Below are 23,789 nucleotides of genomic sequence, written 5' to 3'. Positions count from 1 at the left end.
ACGATGTCCCTCAGGAGGACATTCAACAAGTCTTATCAATCAGTCCAAACCTGAGTAACTCCTTGTATAAGAGCCAGAGGATGAACAACGCGTTATTGACGCATTCTCTGAAAATTATTTCGAGCAGCTAGTTCATGAGCCCACGCGAATAGTGAAAGGTTGTGAAAACACACTTGACCTCTTAGCAACAAATAATCCTGAGTTAATAACCAGCATCAAAACCGATATAGGGATTAGTGAACACAGGGTTGTCGTAGCGAGATTGAATATTGTAATCCCCAAATCCTCTAAAAATAAGCGAAAAATATACCTATTCAAAAAAGCAGATAAAAATTCACTTGACGCCTTCCTGAGAGATAATCTCCACTCATTCCAAATTAATAATATAAGTGTGTACCAGATGTGGCTTAAATTCAAAGAAATACTATCGGCGGCAATTGAGAGGTTTATTCCAAGTAAACTAACAAACGACGGAACTGATCCTCCTTGGTACACAAAACGGGTTAGAACACTGTTGCAGAAACAACGAAACAAACATGCCAAATTTAAACAGACGAAAAATCCCCAAGATTGACGATCATTTACGTAAGCTCGAAACTTAGCGCGGAGTTCAATGCGAGACGCCAAAACAGTTCCCACAACGAAACTTTGTCTCGAAACCTGGCAGAAAATCCAAAGAGACTCTGGTCGTATGTGAAGTATGTTAGCGGCAAGAAACAATCAATGCCTTCTCTGCGCGATAACAATGGAGATATTACCGAAGACAGTGCTGCCAAAGCAGAGTTACTAAACACAGCCTTCCGAAATGCCTTCACAAAAGAAGACGAAGTAAATATTCCAGAATTCGAATCGACAACAGCTGCCAACATGAGTAACGTAGAAGTAAATATCCTCGGAATAGTGAAGCAACTGATATCACTTAATAAAAGCAAGTCTTCTGGTCCAGACAGTATACAAATTAGGTTCCTTTCTGAGTATGCTGATGCATTAGCTCCATACTTAACAATCATATACAACCGTTCGCTCGATGAAAGATCCGTACCCAAAGACTGGAAAGTTGCACAGATCACACCAATATTCAAGAAAGGTAATAGGAGTAATCCACTAAATTACAGGTCCATATCGTTAACGTTGACATGCAGCAGGATTTTAGAACATACACTCCTGGAAATTGAAATAAGAACACCGTGAATTCATTGTCCCAGGAAGGGGAAACTTTATTGACACATTCCTGGGGTCAGATACATCACATGATCACACTGACAGAACCACAGGCACATAGACACAGGCAACAGAGCATGCACAATGTCGGCACTAGTACAGTGTATATCCACCTTTCGCAGCAATGCAGGCTGCTATTCTCCCATGGAGACGATCGTAGAGATGCTGGATGTAGTCCTGTGGAACGGCTTGCCATGCCATTTCCACCTGGCGCCTCAGTTGGACCAGCGTTCGTGCTGGACGTGCAGACCGCGTGAGACGACGCTTCATCCAGTCCCAAACATGCTCAATGGGGGACAGATCCGGAGATCTTGCTGGCCAGGGTAGTTGACTTACACCTTCTAGAGCACGTTGGGTGGCACGGGATACATGCGGACGTGCATTGTCCTGTTGGAACAGCAAGTTCCCTTGCCGGTCTAGGAATGGTAGAACGATGGGTTCGATGACGGTTTGGATGTACCGTGCACTATTCAGTGTCCCCTCGACGATCACCAGTGGTGTACGGCCAGTGTAGGAGATCGCTCCCCACACCATGATGCCGGGTGTTGGCCCTGTGTGCCTCGGTCGTATGCAGTCCTGATTGTGGCGCTCACCTGCACGGCGCCAAACACGCATACGACCATCATTGGCACCAAGGCAGAAGCGACTCTCATCGCTGAAGACGACACGTCTCCATTCGTCCCTCCATTCACGCCTGTCGCGACACCACTGGAGGCGGGCTGCACGATGTTGGGGCGTGAGCGGAAGACGGCCTAACGGTGTGCGGGACCGTAGCCCAGCTTCATGGAGACGGTTGCGAATGCTCCTCGTCGATACCCCAGGACCAACAGTGTCCCTAATTTGCTGGGAAGTGGCGGTGCGGTCCCCTACGGCACTGCGTAGGATCCTACGGTCTTGGCGTGCATCCGTGCGTCGCTGCGGTCCGGTCCCAGGTCGACGGGCACGTGCACATTCCGCCGACCACTGGCGACAACATCGATGTACTGTGGAGACCTCACGCCCCACGTGTTGAGCAATTCGGCGGTACGTCCACCCGGCCTCCCGCATGCCCACTATACCCCCTCGCTCAAAGTCCGTCAACTGCACATACGGTTCACGTCCACGCTGTCGCGGCATGCTACCAGTGTTAAAGACTGCGATGGAGCTCCGTATGCCACGGCAAACTGGCTGACACTGACGGCGGCGGTGCACAAATGCTGCGCAGCTAGCGCCATTCGACGGCCAACACCGCGGGTCCTGGTGTGTCCGCTGTGCCGTGCGTGTGATCATTGCTTGTACAGCCCTCTCGCAGTGTCCGGAGCAAGTATGGTGGGTCTGGCACACCGGTGTCAATGTGTTCTTTTTTCCATTTCCAGGAGTGTATATTGTGTTCGAACATTATGAATTACCTCGAAGGAAACGGTCTATTGACACACAGTCAACATGGGTTTAGGAAACATTGTTCCTGTGAAAAACAACACAACTAGCTCTTTATTCACATGAAGTGCTGAGTGCTATTGACAAGGGATTTCAGATCGATTCCGTATTCCTAGATTTCCGGAAGGCTTTTGACACTGTACCACACAAGCGGCTCGTAGTAAAATTGCGTGGTTATGGCATATCGTCTCAGTTATGTGACCGGATTTGTGATTTCCTGTCAGAGAGTAATTGACGGGAAGTCAAAACAGAAGTGATTTCTGGCGTTCCCCAAGGTAGTGTTATAGGCCCTCTGCTGTTCCTTATCTATGTAAACGATTTTGGAGACAATCTGAGCAGCCGTCTTCGGTTGTTTGTAGATGACGCTGTCGTTTATCGACTAATAAAGTCATCAGAAGATCAAAACAAACTGCAGAACGATTTAGAAAAGATACCTGAATGGTGTGAAAAGTGGCAGTTGACCCTAAATAACGAAAAGAGTGAGGTCATCCACATGAGTGCTGAAAGGAACTCGTTGAACTTCGGTTACACGATAAATCTGTCTAATCTAAAAGCCGTAAATTCAACTAAATGTCTAGGTATTATAATTACGAACAACTTAAATTGGAAGGAACACATAGGAAATGTTGTGGGGAAGGCTAACCAAAGACTGCGTTTTATTGGCAGGACACTTAGAAAATGTAACAGACATACTACGCTTGTCCGTCCTCTTTTAGAATACTGCCGCGCGATGTGGGATCCTTACCAGATAGGACTGACGGAGTACATCGCTGATACAGGATTTAGGCTGGAAAACATTAAAAGAAAGGCGTTTCCCGTTGCGACGGAATCCTCTCACGAAATTCCAATCAACAATTTATCTCCTCCGAATGCGAAAATATTTTGTTGACACCGACCTACATAAGGAGGAACGATCACCACGATAAAATAAGGGAAATCAGAGCTCGTACGGAAAGATATAGGTGTTCATTCTTTCCTTGCGCTATACGAGATTGGAGTAATGGAGAATTGTGAAGGTGGTTCGATGAACCCTCTGCCAGGCACTTGAATGTCATTTGCAGAGTATCCATATGGTTGTAGATGTAGATGAAAGCTGAGTAACTCCTTGTATAAGAGCCAGAGGATGAACAACGTGTTACTGAGTTGCTCAGGTTGTGAAGCTCTTTCTCGTCAATAAATCATCCATTTTTTTCTGAAACTGTAATCATTTGTTAGTCTGTACATTTACGTTACATCTACGATTGATTGACGTCATAGACACACTCACCGCGTGGTTGGCTGCTGATTTATACGCAGACACGAAAGGTGCACACACACTTCGAGTAGTCTATTTTCAGCAGAAAGTCACTCGAGTAAAACGTGCTTTAGCGAGGCTCTCTGCCGAGACCAGTGTATAAGCCTGGCTACACGGCACACCAAAGTCAGTAGTCACATTTTTGTGGCGCGCAGTTCCGTCCCGTCTTTCTGAGCTGAGATGAAGTGTGCTGGCGGGCACGATGTAGCGAATGGTGTGGCGGACCGTCCACAAGGAGGCGTCAGATGCATGCCATACAGAGGTGCTTCCCGATGCGCCGCAACGCTATCCGCAGCTATCAGAAAGGAGCTGAAGTGTCGAGAGGCAGCAAGGGTGCTAGCCAATTAACAACGCAACCGTTCGTGGACCGTGGCGCAGCCTTTGAGCGCCAAACGCTCATCCAACAAGAGGTGGATCACTGACTCGACAATCGTCGTAAACAACTTGAGTGCTGTCCATCTTCTCCAACTTCTTGCGTACGTTAATGCCAACAGATTCATATTCTGTCGTTCAAGATTTGCATAAATTCTAATGTCACTTTGTGTTCACTTAACTTCCATGTAGGCAGACCACGCCATTGTATGCGGGGAGCCGAATGGGATCGCTGGAGGAGCTAGCGTTTGTTGTTTCGTGAAGTGGAAATGGGTTCTAAATCAGCGGAACGGACGTTCATTTGGGAATTATTGGAAGTACATAGGGATTTACCAGCCTTACAGTGTGTTAAATGAAATGAGTATAGTATTCCCCGACAGCAATATGATCACTTATTGTCGAAATGTAGGGAAATGTAAGTAGAAGCGGAAGGGCTTCAGTTAGTAAAGAAATTAAATTCATTAAGGAAAAATAGTCCCCTATTTGGATTTCCGGGCGGGGACTACTCAGGACGTCGTCGTTATCAGGAAAAAGAAAACTGGCGTTGCCGGCCGGTGTGGGCGTGCGGTTCTAGGCGCTGCAGTCTGGAACCGCGTGACCGCCACGGTCGCAGGTTCGAATGCTGCCTCGGGCATGGATCTGTGTGATGTCCTTAGGTTAGTTAGGTTTAAGTAGTTCTGAGTTCTAGGCGACTGATGTCCACAGATGTTAAGTCCCATAGTGCTCAGAGCCATTTGAACCATTTTTGAACCAAAACTGGCGTTCTACGGATCGGAGCGTGGAATGTCAGATCCCTTAATCGGGCAGGTAGGTTAGAAAATTTAAAAAGGGAAATGGATAGGTTAAAGTTAGATATAGTGGGAATTAGTGAAGTTCGGTGGCAGGAGAACAAGACTTCTGGTCAGGTGAATACGGGGTTATAAATACAAAATCAAATACGGGTAATGAAGGAGTAGGTTTAATAATGAATAAAAAGTAAGAATGCGGTTAAGCTAACACAAAAAGCATAGTGAACGCATTGTTGTGGCCAAGATAGACACGAAGCCCGCGCCTAACACAGTAGTACAAGTTTATATGCCAACTAGCTCCGCAGATGACGAAGAGATTGATGAAATGTATGATGAGATAAAAGAAATTATTCAGATAGTGCAGGGAGACGAAAATTTAATAGTCATGGGTGACTGGAATTCGATAGTAGGAAAAGGAAGAGAAGGAAAAAAAGTAGGTGAATATGGAATGGGGGTAAGGAATGAAAGAGGAAGCCACCTGGTAGAATTCTGCACAGAGCATAACTTAATCATAGCTAACACTTGGTTCAAGAATCATGAAAGAAGGTTGTATGCATGGAAGAAGCCTGGAGATACTAGAAGGTATCAGATAGATTATACATAATGGTAAGACAGAGATTTAGGAACCAGGTTTTAAATTGTAAGACATTTCCAGGGGCAGATGTGGACTCTGACCACAATCTATTGGTTATGAATTGTAGATTAAAACTGAAGAAACTGCAAAAAGGGGGGAATTTAAGGAGATGGGACCTGGATAAACTGACTAAACCAGAGGTTGTACAGAGTTTCAGGGAGAGCATAAGGGAACAATTGACAAGAATGGGGAAAAGAAATACACTAGAAGAAGAATGGGTAGCTTTGAGAAATGAAATAGTGAAGGCAGCAGAGGATCAAGTAGGTAAAAAGACGAGGGCTGGTAGAACTCCTTGGGTAACAGAATAAATATTGAATTTAATTGATGAAAGGAGAAAATATAAAAATGCAGTAAATGAAGCAGGCAAAAAGGAAAAAGGAATACAAACGTCTCTAAAATGAGATCGACAGGAAGTGCAAAATGGCTAAGCAGGGATAGCTAGAGGACAAATATAAGGATGTAGAGGTATATATCACTAGGGGTAAGATAGATACTGCCTACAGGAAAATTAAAGAGACCTTTGGAGAAAAGAGAACCACTTGTACGAATGTCAAGAGCTCAGATGGAAACCCAGTTCTAAGCAAAGAAGGGAAAGCAGAAAGGTGGAACGAGTATATAGAAGGTCTATACAAGGGCGATTTTCTTGAGGACAATATTATGGAAATGAAAGAGGATGTAGATGAAGATGAAATGGGAGATATGATACTGCGTGAAGAGTTTGACAGAGCACTGAAAGACCTGAGTCGAAACAAGGCCCCGGGTGTAGACAGCATTCCATTAGAACTACTGATAGTCTTGGGAGACCCAGCCCTGACAAAAGTCTACCATGTGGTGAGCAAGATGTATGAGACAGGTGAAATACCCTCAGACTTCAAGAAGAATGTAGTAACTCCAATCCCAAAGAAAGCTGGTGTTGAAAGGTGTGAAAATTACTGAATTATCAGTTTCATAAGCCACGGCTGCAAAATACTAAAACGAATTCTTTACAGACGAATGGAAAAACTAGTAGAAGCCGACCTCGGGGAAGATCAGTTTCGAGTCTGTAGAAATGCTGGAACACGTGAGGCAATACTGACCCTACGACTTATCTTAGAAGACAGATTAAGGAAACGCAAACCTACGTTTCTAGCATTTGTAGACTTAGAGAAAGCTTTTGACAATGTTGACTGGAATACTCTCTTTCAAATTCTGTAGGTGGCAGGGGTAAAATACAGGGAGCGACAGGCTATTTACAATTTGTACAGAAACCAGGTGTTAGTTATAAGAGTGGAGGTGCATGAAAGGGAAGCAGCGGTTGGGAACGGAGTGAGACAGGGTTGTAGCCCATCCCCGATGTTATTCAATCTTTATATTGAGCAAGCAGTAAAGGAAACACAAGAAAAATTCGGAGTAGGAATTAAAATCCATGGAGAAGAAATAAAAACTTTGAGGTTCGCCGATGATATTGTAATACTGTCACAGACAGCAAAGGACCTGGAACGTTGAACGGAATGGACAGTGTCTTGAAAGGAGGATATAAGATGAACATCAACAAAAGCAAAACGAGGATAATGGAATGTAGTCGAATGAAATCGGGTCATGTTGAGGGAATTAGATTAGGAAATGAGACACTTAAAGTAGTAAAGGAGTTTTGCTATTTGGGGAGCAAAATAACTGATGATGGCCGAAGTAGAGAGGATATAAAATGCAGACTGCAATGGCGAGGAAAGCGTTTCTGAAGAAGAGAAATTTGTTAACATTGAGTATAGATTTAAGTGTCAGGGGGTCGTTTCTGAAAGTAGTTGTATGGTATGTAGCGATGTATGGAAGTAAAACGTGGATGATAAATAGCTTGGACAAGAATAGAATAGAAGCTTTCGAAATGTGGTGCTACCGAAGAATGCTGAAGATTAGATCGGTAGATCACATAACCAATGAGGAGGTATTGAATAGAATTGGGAAGAAGTGTAGTTTGTGGCACAACTTGACAAGAAGAAGGGATCGGTTGGTAGGACATGTTCTGAGGCATCAAGGGATCACCAATTTAGCATTGGAGGGCAGCGTGGAGGGTAAAAATCGTAGAGGGAGACCAAGAGATGAATACACAAAGGAGATTCGGAAGGATGTAGGTTGCAGTAGGTACTGGGAGATGAAGAGGCTTGCACAGGATAGAGTAGCATGGAGAGCTGCATCGAACCAATCCCTGGACTGAAGGCCACAACAACAACAACAAGGAAAAATTAGAAGCAAGAGCGGAGGCAAATTACGAGTGCTTAGAAAAGTTAAGAGCCAACACTTTGGTACTATGATGCCAGTAACTTTTTGCAAGGGCACAGATGCCCAATGCCCCCCCAGCAGCAACCGGCAGCCTCTTCCAGGCGCTGTCGGACGTTGAGATGGGTGTCCAGACACAGACTGGACATCCGGACACCACAACTGCTGCCCAAGAAGGAGACATGTCCTGAGAAGTGCCCAGTGCTAATCGTCCAAACCAAAGCCACCGCCAGTCGTTCTTCAGCTGAAGGACTACTACAGAGGGTTCTTGCAGCGCCTCGAGCAGTGGACGATTACAGTGATCACAGTGAAGTCTGTGGGAGCTGACCTGATCAGAGAATCTCTTTCTTTCATGGAAGATTTTCAGAGGTCTACGAGTTTGTTGGCGGCGTGGCACCTGCCGTTCTACACCCTGTGGCAGGATGCTGGCACTTAGGAAAGGGCGCAAAGATTGATTGAGCTTGGGTACAAGTTTAAACACAACATATTTGTTGTAAACAGATAAATATAAAATTTTCAAACTTAACCAATAAAAGGCACACTGATACAATTATTCCAGAATCATAACTGGATGTGAACTTTGAATACATAGTCAACTTTCACAGTTTGAAACCCGTAAAAGATGGCCGTCACAATTCTCTATGATTCCGCATGTGCTATGGCGTCACATGACTAAGCAAATTTCTAGAATAGACAGGTTTACACGAGCACACAATGTTCAGTATGATTACAAATCACATTCATGAGAACGCTATGTACTCAAGCACCCAGCTCATAATGACACTCCACTCAGTTCTCCACCTGAGCACATACATTTCAGATGAAAATGATCCCTTACATGAAGCAAAATATATTTTTTAATTCCAAGCTGAGGTGTACTTTAGCACAACCCCTTAAATTTCCTTAATTTCAACTTTGCCCTCGAGAAGATCGTACACAAGACCTTCCAAGAGAACGAAGGGATTGAAATCGAAGGAAAGAGACTGACATACTTAGCCTGTGCAGACAACATCTGTTTGCTCCCTAGGCCTGAAGAGGATGGCTCTGAGCACCATGGGACTCAACATCTGTGGTCATCAGTCCCCTAGAACTTAGAACTACTTAAACCTAACTAACCTAAGGACATCACACACATCCATGCCCGAGGCAGGATTCGAACCTGCGACCGTAGCGGTCACGCGGTTCCAGACTGACGCGCCTAGAACCGCACGGCCACACCGGCCGGCCCTGAAGAGGAGTTGGAGCAAATGACCAGAGCATTCAAGGAGGCTGCCACCAAATTTTGGCTAAACATAAATGAAGCCAAGACAGAGTACCTTGTTATGATGCGTGGTCAAAGTCAGACTGCTGGTCATCTAAAATCACTGCACGTGGGAGACCAGTCCTACAAGAGAATGCATGAATTTAGATACCTAGGGGCACTTTTGACTGAGAACTCGTCATGTAAAGCAGAGATAAATGCCATAATACGAGCAGGAAACCGATCTTACCAAGGCCTAGCACAACTGCTTCGTTCCAAATATCTCTCCACGCAGTTCAAGATTCCACTATACAAAACCCTGATCCATCCTGTTGTTCTATTTTGCTGTGAGACATGGAGTATCCGGAAACAGGACTTCCATAAGCTCCTCGTTTTTCAGAGAAAAGTGCTTCAGAAGACCTTCCGTCCGATTCTGGATGCAGACACTGGGGAATGGACGATCAGACACAATCAAGAGTTTGAGGAACTATACCAGCAGCCCAAGGTAGCAGGAACCGTCAAAGCCAAACGAATGCAGTGGGCCAGCCATGGAAGATCACAGATGGCCTTGGAAACTCCTAGATTTCACAGCTACAGGAAAGAGACCCCCCCAGGGAGACCTAAGAAGTGTTGGAGGGATGGCCTCCATGAAGATTTAAACCAGACATCAATATATGTGGACGGAGGGCGGATAGCAGCAGTGGACAGAATACAATGGAGGAGAAAACTTGTAGCAGCGTGTGGTCCACTGGGTCTGATCATATAGAAGAAGAAGAAGAAGAAGAAAACCCCTTAAATTTACCTTCAGAGATAGAATGCAGAAAAATGGATAGCTTAGCAATCAACTACTGCAGTTAGCTCTTGCCTGAGAGCCATGTTTGTAACAGGTCACTTATTTTAACTCCTGAAGGTGATCGATGTCCAAATATATATTAACGTAAACACTGTTAAAATAGACACACTTTAGCAATGCAGAAGTTCAAGAAGGATTATATGAAGTTTATCAAGAAAGTGCCTTTAGTAATTGCCTTCTCGAATTTCGTCAATGGTAGATTGGTCTGTTTAGCTAAATGTCGCCACATCACATTACATTGGTTCCAAAATGGCATGACCTTTTGATACAAGCACAAACCACAGTACAATACGTGAGCTGAAACAGATTAAACTTCAACACATCATGGAAAGTCCAATGCATCTAGTTTACTGGAGTTTTATGCTTCCGGGAAACACAGTTTTGCAACCCTTCAGAGTACAATCTTCACATAAGCTTCTACTTTACACTTATTTCACAAGCTGCAAAACAGTATTACTACAGTGCACCACCGGAGTACAGGCATTTTCACAGTATATCCACTGAACAATCGTCTGCTAGGAAACCTGTTGACATCGTGGTGGCCTTAGCATACAACAAGCTAGCCAGGGTTCCAAAGTCACGTGTCCGAACTGATGCGAATCACACGCCGACGTGATAGCCACAACATGCCCGCCGACTCTGGTCCGTAACTGTCACCCTCCTGATGCGAATCACACGCCGACGTGATAGCCACAACATGCCCGCCGACTCTGGTCCGTAACTGTCACCCTCCATATCGTGCTTCGCTCTCGCTAGATAAACACCTCGCTCGCTAGTGATGTACCATGGCTCGCAGGAGGAAGTAGTGCCAACCTCGAGCGGCTTGCCAACCACGGCACAACCCATGCTGACACTTCTTATGGAAAGCGGTCTTTCATGGCTTCCCCTGCAGCATGAATGTAGATCACCCACGTGAAGAACAGGAAAACGTCGGATTTGGCGTGCGTACTGTGACGGGTGTCAAATCTCCCAGGATCCAGCAAGATTCACTGTCTGTCTTAGTTGTCCTCCCAGATAATCCAGAGAACTGAGAAGTCTTTCAAGTGATGGTGGTGTCTGCCACCACTGTCACAGTGGGAAAGCTGAAACAAAAGTGAGGTCTGCCTCAGTACTTCCACTGCCAGGAGGAAGGCCATGTAGCTTGCCACTGTTTGTTTCCCAGTGCTTGCGCAAAGTGTGGGAGTTCAAATGGTTCAAATGGCTCTGAGCACTATGCGACTTAACTTCGAACCTGCGACCGTAGCGGTCGCCCGGTTCCAGACTGCAGCGCCTAGAACCGCACGGCCACTCCGGCCGCCTAAAGTGTGGGAGTGACCATCCCAGTGGGCAGTGCTCACATGTCAAGATGCACCTTAGTGATTGGGACAACCAACTGGTTTTAACAACCGAAGGTCCAGTCGATTGTTTTTTCGTTCAGTCGATTTTTTAAATCAAATAAACAAATGAAGCAAAAGTGAGGTCTGTTTCAGTACTTCCATTGCCAGTGGGGCAGGGCATGTAGCTTACCATTGTTCGTTTCCTGGCACCTAGGCGAAGTGTGCAGGAGACTATACCAATGGGCAGTGTCTGCACCCAGTCCCGTATTTACGCATGGGCCACATGGCCCTGGGCGGCAAATTCTTAGGGGCTGCAAAATCTTACGGGCAGCAAAATTTTGAGCATACAAATTTATGTGTGCAGAAAAAAAAACACATTGCAATGGGTGCGGGAATTATTATTAGGTTCGTTCGAGTTAGTTCGAAACCGTTTCGACTGCACTAATGCGTTCGAGTGCACCTTTTCCCCAGTTTCTGTGGTTAGACCATTTGCTATTTGATTTGTGGCCAATGGACGGCCGAAAGTGTCTCTTTCTGATGAGACGATGTTCTTCTGATGGTTCCAAAGCATTTAAAACTGTGCCCCAAAGAGATCATCACGCATACGCATAGCATAGTTTTCTAAAGCGAGCAATGGTGTCAACTAGCGCTACGGGTGGCCAAACTACGAAACACGCAAAAAGCGTTCGAGTTTGCAAAGGAATCGAAACGAGCGCAACAGTTTCGATTGTTTGTGATACCTTAACTCGAATGAATCTGGAGGGGAAATCATAGGTAGACGGGTGTGATCTCAACATCACGCAATTGACAGCACTGCCTATGTATGGTTTCTGTGTGGCAAGGCACAAGCGCATCATATGTAGCGTTGATGTGGCTTAGTTTCAGTTTGGTGCTTTTATTATTGTTTTTGTGTATTTCCCCCCAGTTTCATTAATCTGGTGAAGTTTTGACATTACGTAATCGTGAATATGGATGGTAGGAAACGTCTCAGTGGCGCAGGCCACAGAAAATTAGTTGAATGAAGGAGGAAGGGGGAAAGGAAGTATTACATCAAACGCCAAAGTTACAAACGTATTTCGTTAGCAAAGGACTAGATTATCAACCTGCAAATTCTTCCTCTCTTGCGAACTTGACACCTACAGATAATTCACAGTGCAGCAGCAATTGTGGTGAAAGGCTCACGATCGTGAATCTGAAATTGATAACGAACATACGAAGAATTCCACAGCAAGATCAGCTTGGTTCCTTAAGGAATGGCAATTTGATGATGTGTTTAGAGCTGACAGCTGAATTTGATCCATTCTTAGCAGGTCATATAGCTAAATATGGAAACCAGGGTAAATGAAACATCTCGTATTTATCATTTAGCACTTACGAAGAAATTATCAATATTATGGGGAAGACTGTCACAGAAAAATCATACAGGAGATAGTTGATGCAAAGTATTTCTCCATTATTGTGGATTCTACACCTGATGTTTCACATTGTGATGAGTTAAGTTTCATTGTACGATATGTAAATAAAGATGGTCAACCACGAGAGCCGTTTGTGGAATTTATGAGAAATGCTGGACATATCGGGAAAGAACTGGAAGATGCTGTATTTATGTTCCTCAACTCCCATGGAGTGACCAAAACTATGAAAATGCTGCAAATGTGGCAGGGATCTACTCTAGCCTACAAGCCCAAATCAAGCCATTCAATGATTTGGCAATTTTTATCCCCTGCTCCACTCATTCCCTGAATCTGGAAGGATCAAGGGCAGCCACATGCTGTAAAATGGCTACATTTTTTCACGTGCTACAAACGATTTACAGTTTTTTTCGACATCTGCACAACGCTGGAAAAATCTACAGACAATTTTCGAAGATGGAAGCTTGAGTTTAAAGTCTCTCTGCATTGCAAGATGGTCAGCTCGAGAAGATGCCTGCAAAAGCTTAAATGCTAGTTGAGATGCAGTCAATAAACCTCTAAAATGCATTTATGAAGAGTAAACCGAGACAGATGTTATTAAATAAGAAGCAACAAGGATATTGCAGCAACTTAACTCTAAAAATATTGCATTCAGGGCAACAATATGGTGGAGTATTTTGGAACGTTTCAGTGCAGTGAGTACAGCACTACAGTCAGGAGAAGTTGACATATCTGCAGTAGTGAAACTTTATGCTTCACTTCTGACTTTCATTGATGAGATGACTAAATCTTTTAAAGCGTACAAAAAGTTGGCAGAGAGAAAACTGGAGCCCACCCTGACCACGCAACATCTTCTGCAAGTCAATGAAACTCGAGAAAAACGTGCGAAGAAACGAAAAAATCTCTTTGACGACTCAGACTCTGAGTCAGAAAAGGAAACAGTGGTTTACAAATCTGAAGGTGACATACTGAAAACCAATTATTTAATTGTATTGAACAGACTATCCGCAGAACTCAATGATCGTCTTGGTGTCTACAAAGAGTTTTCTGAAAAGTTCTCTTTCTTATCCAGTTGGATGAAAACGGACCCTGATGAAGTCTATGAGGCTGCAAAACAGCTGCAGCGTATTTACTCAGGGGATATAGAGGATTGTTTTGGAACAGAATGTGTCCTCTAAAAAGCTTCCTTTTGAGTTCTGGATAGAGAATGGTCCTTCTTTACCAGTGTTAAATAAAATGCTAATTATTTCTTCGTAAGTGCTAAATGATAAATATGAGGTGTTCCCTTCACCCTGGTTTTCATATTTAGCTGTATGAGCTGCTAAGAATGGATGAAATTCTGCTATCAGCTCTAAACACATAAAACTGCCATTCCTTAAGGAACCAAGCTGATCTTCATCTTCACGAAATGGCAATCCCACTGAGGAAAGTTTTTCACTACAGCCACCACCCTCTGTAGTACATTTCTCGAATACTTCACTTCTTCTTATAGCTGAGTAATAAAATTTTATCAACTCTGGATAGAGTGTTTCCCCTTTGCCTGAAACTTACAACACAATCACGATGTGCACTGGAATTTTCATGTTCAGTTACCATTTGATTAGCGTATTTCCAATCACTAAAGCCACCTGTAGCGGACTGGGATGAATCCTCAAATAGTTTACATGTTTCACAGTAAAGTGATCCCTGACTGGGTGAGTAAATCAAGTAATCGCGTGCACAGTGTCTCCATTCAACAATTTCCTTTCAAAAAAATCTCTTTGATATTTATCCAAACACAGAATCGCTCTGCGAATTTATTTGACCGCACCAGCAACGAACTGCTCTGCTGAATGATCCTTCTCAGTTCTTGGAAGGGTTAAGAACTACTTGCGTGCTTCTCAGACTCAAGATCGTTTGAATCACTTGGCTGTATTAGCAGTAAAAATGATCTGACTGTGAAACTGGACTCTGAAAACGTGGTAAATGTGTTTGCTGATAATATGGCAAGAAAAAAGTTGTTGATGTAATAATCAATTACCATAATTCCACACAATATTATCCTTTTTTGTAGATTTCTTTTTTTAAATAACGTGTTTATAATTTTGTTGCTAAATGTTTTTCAAAATTGACTAAGTTTGGTGTTGGGGGCGGGGGGGGGGGGAAGTTATCGGGCCCATGAGCATAACATTTTTTAAATACGGGCCTGCCTGCACATCATGGTGCACCTTAATGGTATTAAGAACCACCTGGCTGATCGCTTTTTTTTCCTTCAGTAGACTGAACAACCGAATGAAACTATTCTCCGTGACGACGTCATCTATATGAATGTTTTTCACTCATTCTCTGGGTATGGGTCGTTTCACTTAATAGCCAACTGACACAAATCTCTGATGGTTACGTCAGTTATGAATCGTTTCATTCACTCTCCGGGTCTGAATGATTTCACATGCATACTTTTCAGCGTTTTCAGTTATACAGGGTGGTTTTAATCAAACTTCTCTACTGAGAAGGCCCCCATGAAAAACGAGCGATCGTAGGACAATTAAACTTTTCGGAATCATTTGTAAAGACATGCGGAAGAGAAATATCGAATAAACCATTAAAAAAATTGATTTTAATTTGCACTTGAGTGGATAACATTTGTTAATTGCATAAAACTTCTTGCAAAACCCCGTGTGTGTTTGAAATGTTTACCCTACCCGAGTAAGTTAATCAAGAGCCATACACGCTGACTAATGCCATATTTTGGGTTCCTAAAGTGGAGAATGGCACACTACTAAATTTGATATTAATGGAAAGTGTTAACAGAAACGCGTTTTAAATGAACGCATTAATTTATTCAATTGGACACATACAATAAACGCGTCTGATTATGAAAGAACTTCATCTGTTATAACGAGTGACACGAAATAAACTTGCTGGTTTTCAGTGTTACATGAAGGTCAATGACAACGTGCCCTTTAGAAGCAAATGACTTCCTAAAATGACTCACAAGCTTCTATTCCAACAAATACAAAGACTGTTGGCCTGACAGTTAGAGTGAGGAATGCGTGGATCTACTAAAGCAATGCTGTACTTGACACAGATAACTGCAATGGTCTGAGCAAATGCAGGCCAAGGGTTGTCCTATGATGCTCGTGCTGCTAATAATGCTCACCATAAATATTCAACATGACACGTCCAGAAAGATGCAGTCATGTCTGCATCTCTGCGGTGCAGGGCGAGCGAGGTTCGTGCTTCCCCCAACACGAACTCTGGACAGTGACCTGCGGCCAAGACGCGCACCAGATCCACGCCTCCTTGCCTCTTGATGAAACCTTCGATTCATCTGCGTCACCGTCCCACAACCAACTCTTCTATATTGTAGTTGGATCACACAGTCTGCTATTTTCTTCCCACCATATAGTAAATGTCCACCAATCACTGAATAAGAACACTCAGCCAGGCATTGTCGTGATTCCTTGTTGCACAAAAATCCCACGAAGAAAGAGAAGCCACATTGAAACACCAATGACTTTATGAGTTGCCCTTATTTCTCAAAAAAGCTACTGCTTTGCTCCATCTTCGTGGCGTAACAAACATTTTTACAAACCGCGCGTTTTTGCGCCAGCAACTAGCCTCGCATCAGAGGTCCTCCGAAAGTAAGAAACTGCGCCCGACACTAGGCTGTTATTTTTCTGCAGCCCGTGTTTCTTTAGGAAAGCATAAGATTGTTGTGTGTTCAAACCACTCTGCAGAACGTAGGGATGTTTCTTCCCTGGCCTTTGCTCGGCCTCGGGGCTGGGGGTTGCTCATAAACACACAGTAGCTCGGAACCCCCCCCCCCCAACCCCCTCCCAACCCCCTGGAGCTTGCCCGGTGAGGTGACGTTCACAGAGACAACACCTGAGGCTCCCTACTTGTGCGGGTGCGAGAAACCGCTCTTTTCGTTACGTCAGACACTGGTGTATCTGTCCCGGATCGGGCGTGTCCAAAAAGAACAGACGTCACATACAGATATAATTAAATATGCCTACAAGATGTGCGACTATGAACCCCACACATTATTCTAACCACTTTCTTTTGATCAGTGAATACTTTTTGTCTAAATGTTGAGTTACCCCAAAATATTATTCTGTATTACATTAGAGAGTGAAAGTATGCAAAGTATATTTCTATATCCTCTAAATTGGCAATTATTCTGATCACAAAAGTTGCTGAATCTAGTCGCTTTAGGAGATCCAAAATATGAATTTTCCAGTTAAGATTCTCATCTATATGTGCATCCAAAAACTTATAATGCTCTACCCTGTCTACTGACTTCTGTTGATGTGTTATATTTATTGAAGGAACTGTACCTTTTCCAGCAGAAAATTGGATGTACTGTGTTTTTTCAAAGTTTAGAGCAAGCCCATTTGCAGAAAACCATTTAATGACTTTTCCAAAGACCTTATTTGTATCATTTTCAATTAGACTTTCTTTTACTGGGCTAATAATGATCCTTGTATCATCAGCAAACACTATCAGTTCAGCTTCCTGTTTCAGATAGGAAGGGAGGACGTTCACATATATCAAGAACAGAAGGGGACCCATGATTGAACCCTGTGGAACACCTAAAGTAATTTCACCCCAGTTAGATGAAGTTGCAAACTTATTAAATCACTTGACCCATATAAGGAAACTTTTAGCTTATTGTTTTGTAGGTATGACTTAAACCACTCGTATGTTATTCCATTTATACCATAGAATTGTAATTTCTGTAACATAATGTCATGGTTCACACAATCAAATACTTTGGACAAGTCACAGAAAATTCCTATTGGTGACAATTTACTATTTAAAGACTGTGTTATGTGGACAGTGAATCTGTATATTGCTGTCTCAGTGGAACAGCATTTTTGAAATCCGAATTGTGATTTACTAAGTATCCCATTACTGTTGAGATGGCTAACCACTCCTGAGTACATTACTTTCTCGAAGATTTTTGAGAATGCTGTAAGCAAGGATACTGGCCAATAATTATTGACATCTGTGGTGTCCCCCTTTTTGTAGAGAGGCCTGACAATGGCATATTTTAAACTGTCTGGGAAAATACCGTGAGTTAGTGATGGATTACGTATGTGACTCAGAACATCAGCTGTAATTGCTCCACATTGTTTTAATATCTTATTAGAGATGTCATCTACTCCAACAGAACATTTATTTTTCAGAGATTTAATAATTTTACTTATTTCACAAGAGGTTGATAGGTAAAAACTCTGACAAAATTTTTTCAAAACAGACTCTTCCATGTGCTGCCTAGCATTTTCTTTTGAACTGTTCTCACCAATTTTTTCTCCTACACTTAAGAAATGGTTGTTAAATACATTAGCTACTTGTGTACTGTTGGTTAGGATGGTCTCATTCTCTTTAACAGTAATACTACCTACCCCAGTAGTTACTTTTCCTGTCTTTCTTCTAACAACATTCCATATTGATTTGATTTTATTGTCAGAGTTGTTAATTTCTTCTCTAACATACATATTTCTTGATTTCCTTACAACTTTTCTCAGTATGTTACAATAATTTTTATAGTGTAAAACTACTTCTGGATCTTTACCAGTTCTTGCTGTCTCATACAGTTTTCTTTTTCTTTCTGAAGACACTTTAATACCTGTAGTAATCCAAGGTTTCTTTGAAAAGTGTGTGGTGTTACACTTAGTAATTTTCTTTTGGAAACAGTGTTCAAAGAGGGATATAAATTTATAAAGAAATATGTTGCACTTATCATTAGCATTTGGTTCATTATATACATCTCCCCAATTAACATTTCTTAAGCTTTCTCTGAATTGCTGTATAGATACCAGGTTGAGTGACCTCACACTTTTACTTAATGGTTTCTGAACTGTACACCCTGTTAGATTTTGTAAGTTAATCAGTTGTGCATCATGGTCTGACAATCCATTTCCACAGGGAAAGCACGTGTTTGTTTTACATCCTCTTTCTGTACAAATACATTATCTATTAGTGTGCTGCTGTCCTGAGCTATATGTGTAGGGAGATTGATCACTGATCCTAAGTTATATGTTATTAAAAACACTTCTAGTTCACTTTTCCTATCAGAATTACTTAGAATGTTTACACTGAAATCACAACAGATTAATAACTTCTTCTTTTTGTCTGATAGACAGCATAATAGGGAGTCAAACATTTTTATGAACAACTCCCAGTCTCCTAATGGGGACCTGCACACTGTTGCTAATATCAATACTACATTATCTAGCTGAAGTTCACATGCACAAGCCTCAAAGTGCTAACCAACAAAAAATTTGCTTACTTCTACAGTTTTGCATTTATACCCTTGTTTTAGGAAAATGGCAAGTCCTCCTTTATCCATCCTAGATCTACAAGTGTAAGATGCCAAATTATACCCACTTATACTGACACTATCCATGCCCACAGTTACATGGCGTTCAGACAGACAGAGTATATCAATCTCATTCTTATTTTTGAGATCATCTAAACACACTAATAGCTCATCTACTTTATTTTTTATTCCCCTGATATTTTGATGAAGTATGTTGATACTGCCATTGGCTTTACCCCTATTAACTGTACGTGATGTTTCTTTTATCCTATTTATCTTGATTGTCATCTGTTTGGACTTTGGCTCTTTCTGCAAATAGAGAAGCTAACTTACTTTTCACCATCCTATTCAGGTGCAGGCCATGTGTAGTGTATCCCCACCTACCAACAGCATTTACTGGAACAACACTTATGTGAGATTTTGCCGGTGTCTGCAGCATCCTGTTCAGCTCAGTGGTAACATGCCTTACAGCAGTGTTTACCCAGGGCTGATCATGGCGCTGAAAGACCTCCACAAACCCCACATTTGTGTGCTCAGTTTCTGCACCTATTTTATCCAGGTCACTCCTAATACTGTACCTTGGATTCATAGCCAGGCTGTTTCCTGATCCCCCAACTATAATTACCTGATCTTCCTTCTCAAAGTCCCTGCATAGCTGACCTAAGTTTCCTGTCACCTGGCTACAGCTAGCACTTGGTTTCACAAAACTTGTGACCTGGTACCTTGCACCTAATTTCTCCTGAAGCTGCTGGCCCATGACTGCTGCCTATAAGCAGAATTCTTCTTTTCCTATTCTGATTTGATCCCGACCTGTCTTCTTTCTTTAAGCTAATATTCTGCTTCAACCTACTTTCAACTACATTTGGATGAGGCTCTTCCTCCACTTCAGATAGCAAGCCAAACTGACTTACTAATTGAATTTCTGGAGTTATTTCAACTGTTTCTCTTTTCGCCCTTTGCTTGCTACCTTTTCCCAGTTCCCAGTCTCTTTGTCCTCCCTTAACCTACGTAATTCCAAGTTCGCGTTTTCTAATTCAGCCTTAAGGGCACAAATTTTTGCCTCCTGTTACGAGATTTTTCTGTCCTTTCTACATAGCCTACACTGACATGGAAGAGCGTCATTTTCTACCTTCGTTTCCTCGCCGCTACATTCGCCCCAATGAAACCATAACTTACAGTCTACACAGAACACCCCCTCTTTCAAAATTCTACAGCAACCACCACATACACATGGTTTGATAGACAAACTGAACACAAAAGCAGAGAATAAGTTCAAACTATACCCACTTATAATGACACTATCCATGCCCTCAGTTACATGGTGACGACAACCAATGCAAAGAAGCGTAAAACATGGTGTCAGGAGCTCAAATCCTGGACGGCTGGTTAGTGGAAACAAGTCATATGGTCCTACGAGCCAACGTTTTCGTTAGTTCCAACTTCGGACCGGGTTTACGTCTGATGAAAGACAAAAGAACTCTACAATCCTGATTGCTTGATTCCAATGGTTAAGCATGGAGATGGAAGTGTGATGGTGTGGGCAGCCATATCACGGTATTCTGCTGCTCCCATAATTACTCTCAAAGGCCATGTTACAGCCAACGATTATGTGAATATTTTAGGTGATCAGGCGCACCCCATGATTCAAATGTTGTTCCCCAACAATTACGCCATATTTCAGGACGATAATTCACCCATTCACAGAGCCAGGACAGTACAATTGTAGCATGAGAAGCATGCAATTGAAATGCAGCGCCTTCCCTGGTCAGCACAGTCCCCGGACTTGAAAATTATGGAACCCCTGTGGGCAGTATTGGAGCGCAGACTCTGGAGTAGATTTCGTTGTCCCTCGACGCTACAGGAGTTAGAGGAGGTTCTGACTGAAGAGTGGCATAACATCCCTCTGGAGACTATGCAATCATTATATGCCAGTATTCGAAGAAGAATCGCATCTGTATTATGGGCAGATGGGGGTCCAACCCCATATTAATAAACCAGTCCCAAGTAAGTACAGGTGTTCACATTATTTTGCATATCCATATATATAAAAGACGAAATAAATATAAGATCGAATTTTATACAAAATTTTCCAGTTTACCAATCTCCAAAATTTCCGCCTGCTACTGTCATGGGCACCTCTGGAAAGTGTTGAAGGATTGTGAAATAACGATTAGGCTGTATGGTTTTGGACACCCACGTCTCATCACAAAATGTAGCATGTGATTTGAGATCCGGTAACTCATACCCATTGTCAGTTTACGTATCCAGGGCACTGGCAGTTACTCTGTCAAGTGACCATTAGTGCCCCACCCAATAATCTCTGTGGTAATGGTACTAAACCTGTCAACTGACTATCATTGCCCAATTCAGTTGCCTGTCAACAGACCATTTTACCCCCACCCAATAGTATCTATGGTAATGGTAGTCACTGTAACTACTGGCCATTATTGCACCCGAATACTAGTATCAGGGATATAGAAGTCGCCATATATCAACTGACAATCATTGCACCATCAGATGCTGTGGAGGATGTGTAAAGCTACAACATAAACAGCCCATGCCATTCGACGCAAGGGTTTTAAATAGCTAGGTGAGTAAAGTTAATGTGAGCTTTTTACTCACATCCTCCTGGAGAGCCAACAGTCCACAATACCTATCTAGAAAGTGGAGCAATATAGTAAGGTGGCAGAGGCAAATCAATGGTGAAGCAGCTGCCACTGGAGGGAGGCACTCTGGAAGTGGAAAGCCAACGACAATGATGGCTGCCTATGAGAGTGACTGTCGATCAGTGGCGGCCAGCCATGGAGCAACTACACTGACAGCCCAGTGAGGCAACTGATGTAGCTGACAAAAGGCTGCTTCAACTGGGGACCTGAAGAAAACGATAGACAGGCAGGGTCAGTATATGGAAGGTCATTTGGTCGCTGGGGGGGGGGGGAAGCCCAGCATCGCCTGAGGTTTGTGCCAAAATTTTGACAAATGGCAAAACCAGAGTGCAGCAACAGAGACCAGCAACTGCAGCCAGCACTGGTAGAGGAAGGAGCAGCACAGAATGGAGTGTGGGAGTGTGGAGTGTGGGAGCGTGCATATCCAGGCAGCTGAAGAGGTGCAGGACGAAGCTGAAGGTGCACAAGGAGTGGACAACTCAGTGGGGATGGAGAGACCAGCTGTCAGGTCAGCTGTGATGGGACTGGTTACAGGGCTCGCTGTGGCGACGACAGGGATGATGGCTTGCAGCCACCTGCAATAGCGCCTGCAGTTACTGGCATCAAGGTAGACAGGGTTGGCTGGAACAGGGCCAGCCTTGACTGGGCTACCAGTGAGTGAGAGGGTCACTGCAGTGGTGGAGATATTGGCAGCTGTAGGTGGAGAGGTGTAGAAACTCATGGCTGGTGTTGGAGATAATGGAGGTGAACACATCTCTGCAGTCGCCGAGGCCAACATAATCACAGTGACTGGGGGGAGGGGGAGGGCGCATAGGAGCCATGGGCAAGCAGCAGTGAAGGTGAAGGTGAATCAGCAGGCACCTGGGCCGACACCAGTGTAGTGACAAGAGTGGCCCCAGTTTAGCCTGTAGCGAGTGGCATTGGGGGTGACAAATGTGAAGGGTTTACTGCAAGCACCTGGGCCAATACCAGCGCAGTAAGAGAGGTAACTGTGGAAGGGCTGGTGGCGAGCAGTGTGGGATGACACCAGCACAATGGCTAGGGTGGCTAAGGGGCCAATGGCACTGGAGGTGGCGGCAGTGGGTGGAAGCTCATTGACAATCCCAGCTGGTGTTGGGGCCAGCAGAGGAGAAGACATCTCTGCAGTCGCCCGGTCTGACACTAACGCATTAACAGGTGTGAGGATTGATATCGATGGGTTATAGGTGGACAGGATGCCCAAAGTCCTAGGAATGAAATTGACAAGAGCAGCATAGAAGGCTGTGAGCTGGTCTCACAGGTGCACATAGGAAACAGAGGAAATGTCGACCCTGGGGTTAAGGGATTGAAGAATAATGTACGCTGTAGTGCCGGACAAGAAGAGGAGAAATGATTGATGATGAGCGTCCTTACATATCATAGGTGAACTAGGAACGCCAGCCATTGCTCCATGACATTATCGAAGGCCCATGAGAGTGGGCAACAGTGTGTGCATGGCAAGGACAGGCAGTAACTAGATGTGTGGACCACTGCAGGAGAAATTAGGTGGTGTGCTGCATCGACTGTAACAGGAGCAATTACAAAATCAGTACAACACAACCGATGACATCTCCTCAACATACACAGTACTGAAATCAAGTAACGATGCCACCTGTCTTGCATATAGCAGACGAAAATTTTGGACGAGCTCCAAACATAATCTTCATTGTCAGTTTAGTCTACAAACTTCTGCCAACAAATAAACTGAACTACGCTCCAACAAACACAGAACCACCATCAGGTAATGTGAAGAAGAGTCTCAATGCCACCAGCTACATATGCTGGATGAGTGAAGGAGATAAGAACGGTACACAGTTTGACACTAAACACACTTCAACACACTTGAGAAACAGACTTGTCTCTATGTGTTTTGTCTATGGCCGAGCAGTGGTATGGACTACCAATTAAATGTGCAACTGTTTATTATTGGTATAAGAAACACATCTCAAACACAGTGTCTGTGGACAACTGTCCACACTACTAAAGTACAGCCAGAAAT

General features: G+C 43.5%; 1 protein-coding gene across 1 annotated transcript in view; it reads right to left on the bottom strand.

Moving 5' to 3' along the window:
• The window catches only part of LOC126263255 (spermatogenesis-associated protein 17), a 31,936-nt gene extending 9,410 nt beyond the window's left edge, over positions 1-22,526 (bottom strand). Inside the window, exon 1 of the mRNA XM_049960340.1 lies at positions 22,370-22,526. Within this exon, the coding sequence (XP_049816297.1) occupies positions 22,370-22,526 (157 nt within the window). The remainder of the gene's footprint in view (positions 1-22,369) is intronic.
• Positions 22,527-23,789: the final 1,263 nt, after the last annotated feature.

Source organism: Schistocerca nitens, chromosome 6, assembly GCF_023898315.1.
Source record: "Schistocerca nitens isolate TAMUIC-IGC-003100 chromosome 6, iqSchNite1.1, whole genome shotgun sequence".
Lineage (NCBI taxonomy): Eukaryota > Metazoa > Arthropoda > Insecta > Orthoptera > Acrididae > Schistocerca > Schistocerca nitens.
Note: the sequence above shows the minus strand (reverse complement) of the source record. Positions and strands in the feature narration are given on the sequence as shown.